Genomic DNA, 3054 nt, shown 5'->3' with positions numbered 1-3054 from the left:
CCCTGAACTACGCCTCACGTACCACCCTTCACACCAGTATGCCCCACGTACTCGCTAGGTACGCCCTGTGTACAAGGGCTTCCCCTTAAACCCTTAAGCACTTCGAAGACCATAACTTCTTCATTATAAACCCGATTCCGACGATCCTTATATCTATGAAAAGGTAACTAAAAGCTCTACGCTTTAGCCAACCCATACCTGCCATACCATATCCCGAACAAACATGAATTTTCCATAGAAGCCCGAACTGACAAATTACCGAAATACCCTTTGACCTTAAAACACAAACCGAATACCCGGATCATCCGATTTACATTATCCACCTCCAAATAAGCCCAAAACTAAATTCTTCAAGGTTCCGAAGTCTGCTAATACCCAATCCTTGATCACCACCCTAAAATAGAAACGATGTGAAACAGAGCGTTACAAATCCATGTAATTATAAATGAATATATCATATTTGTTTTTTAATTTACTAATAAATAAGTTATATGGATATGGTAAATTGATATGTGAAATACATATATTATTCATAAATGAATACGTCGTATTTGTATTCATTTACAATTGAAAACATTATTATTTATATATTAAAAGTAAATGAATATATGATATTGATATTCATTTATAAATAAATAAAAAGCATAGAGAAAAACATAATTCATATTTGTATTTATCTAACGGCTGGTATAAAGTGCACTCTTCATAACCATTTTAGCCGATATGTTATCTAATAATTTTTCATTAAATGAAAAGTAAATATCTTGGTTGGTTACTTCGGCCCCACGCTAAATCAAATTACTACATATTTCGAATTTTAAGAGTAAAATATCACAAGAATTCCATAAATCAGTCTTCGTCTCAAAACTCCTTCCATAAATACTGTAAATTTGATTCAACAACTTTAAAGCTTGTAGCAATCTTTCCCTGCAAAACCCTTAAACCCCTGATTCTAAACCTAAAATGTTGAAAGAACAGCAGGCATCTTCATCTTCATCTTCATCTTCATCTTCGTTCTTCTTGTTTCCAAACCCTTACCCTCTGCTGCGCTCTTTTGACATTCCTGCACCTGTAATTCATCCTCCAGGAATCGATCCCAATTCGCTCTTGAAACCAAATCCGCATGGCAATGATGGATTAGAGCCGATGACCTCCTTAGATGTCGACCCTTGTGCAGAAATCATCACAAAATCAACTGATTTAACTGCGTCTGAACCTGTAAGTACCCACCCCCATTACTTTTTAGTCCATTAATCTGTATATTGATTTATTATTATTGTTAATGTTGTTTTCATCAATGGATGAAGTTTTTAAATCCGAAGAGATCTGGTTCATAGGTCGATTTTTTTCTCAATGTGTATTTTTTTTCGATTGATAATTAACGCAATAAGCATGAACAGTTATTAACATATTGATACAACTATTCTTGAATCTTTTGACCCAATTGTTTTGTAATTTCTTTTTTACTCGATGAAACTTTGAATGAATTTTTGAGAATTGTTGCAATTCCTATCAGAATTTAGGAACGAAACACTAAAGGAATTTGAAGAAAACTGAAAAATGGCTGCAGGAACCGATGAATGAAGATGGCAAAGTTGTGATTATGGAGAGGTGTAAAAGGAAAATTAATAGGGTTAGCGAAGAAGACGCAGACACAAAGAGGAGAAGATAATGAAAGAAGAGGGAGTATCTGATGCTTCAGGTACTTGTAAAGTCTGCAATATGTCTTGTAATATAATCAGCATGAGCATTCTGCCATGATTCTAAAAGTCAAAGCTGTTGCACATGAGGAAGGTGGCTTCTAAAAGAATTAAATAAATACAATTTATTAAAGTTAAATAATGTTAACTCTTTTTCATTTCAATTTTTAAGTGAAATAAATACAAAATAACCTGTACTTTTATAACTTATTTTTATTTAGCTAAATTGTAAATATCTATCCTCTTTTTTTTTTAAAGTTTTATAGTTATAATTAATTTATAATATTGTGAAATATCATAAAACATAAAAAAAAAATGTTTTAAAGTCGTCTCATTCATCAAAAAGTTCAGTTCACCTATCATTGTGTTCCCCGGCAACTTTAGATTATCATAATGTCTTATAGGTCTTATCTTGTTAATTAAATAATACTTAAAAATTATTCAAAGAGTGAATACAAGATAGTCGTTTTAATCATTTTATTATACTCATAATTATAACGGCGATTAAAAGGTATTGCACTTGTGTAAAAAAATCTTGCGATTTGTTTGAAAACTCTTTTCTATTTTGTAAATTAAATGCAATGTGTTTTAAATTTTACATTCTTTGTAACAAAATTTTGCATATTTCCTCTATTGTTATTTCACAGGTCTCTTCATCTTCATGATTTGAGAATACACATTCCTTTTTCTTTTTCGCCAAACTATTTCCTTCCAACAAATTAGCAAATTCAAGTACTAGTCTAACAGTTTTTGGGACCTTTCAACAATGCGCAACATTGTTAATTACTTGTTTATGATATATGATGTTTTAATGATCCAACTGTTATATGTTGAATTACAATGTTTATTTATGTCGATGGTGTGTAGAAGTAGTTGAAGTTGTTGATCCATAAGAACTATTTATGATAGATGTTAAAAACAATAAGAAACTATATATGGAAGAAAAAAAAGAGGCATAATGACTACACAATCAGATCAAAACATTTGCAAAAAAGGTGTAATCTTAATATCAATCAACTATATAATCTGATCAAAACATTTACAAAAAGGGATATTAGCTCAAATTTGATTACAATCCTCTTATACTAAAATATCAATCAACATAATGGCTTTAATCTCATCAAAACATTTGCAAAAAGGTGTAATGGCCAGGGCCGGTCCAGACGGTGGGCAATCCGGGCGACCGTCCAGGGCCCGCGACTCCAGGGGCCCAAAATTTATGGGTTATATATTGTATATATATAATTCAATTATTACTAAAATGATTTTTAGGGCCTAAAGTTGGTTCAAACTCAAACCAGCTCAAAACATAAACAATTTGACTTGTTTGTTATTGCTATTGAACGTGTTTATA

At 31.6% G+C, this 3054-nt stretch overlaps 1 protein-coding gene across 2 annotated transcripts; it reads left to right on the top strand.

The window, feature by feature from the left end:
• The first annotated feature begins 841 nt into the window (after nucleotides 1-841).
• On the top strand, nucleotides 842-2555 carry LOC111889029 (uncharacterized). Of its 2 annotated transcripts, XR_002849392.3 has the most exons (3): nucleotides 842-1218; nucleotides 1571-1702; nucleotides 2348-2555. XR_002849392.3 is itself a non-coding variant. In XM_023885158.2 (2 exons), the coding sequence occupies exons 1-2, from the start codon at nucleotides 964-966 to the stop codon at nucleotides 1670-1672; spliced, it is 357 nt and encodes a 118-aa protein (XP_023740926.1). In that variant the 5' UTR covers nucleotides 842-963; the 3' UTR covers nucleotides 1673-1935. The 2 variants fall into 2 exon arrangements, 1 of the variants encoding a protein (XP_023740926.1); XM_023885158.2 differs by lacking the exon at nucleotides 2348-2555 and having other exon boundaries at nucleotides 1571-1935.
• The last annotated feature ends 499 nt before the right edge of the window (nucleotides 2556-3054 follow it).

Source organism: Lactuca sativa, chromosome 4, assembly GCF_002870075.4.
Source record: "Lactuca sativa cultivar Salinas chromosome 4, Lsat_Salinas_v11, whole genome shotgun sequence".
NCBI classification, from domain to species: Eukaryota; Viridiplantae; Streptophyta; class Magnoliopsida; order Asterales; family Asteraceae; genus Lactuca; species Lactuca sativa.
This window is presented reverse-complemented; position numbering and strand designations above follow the sequence as displayed.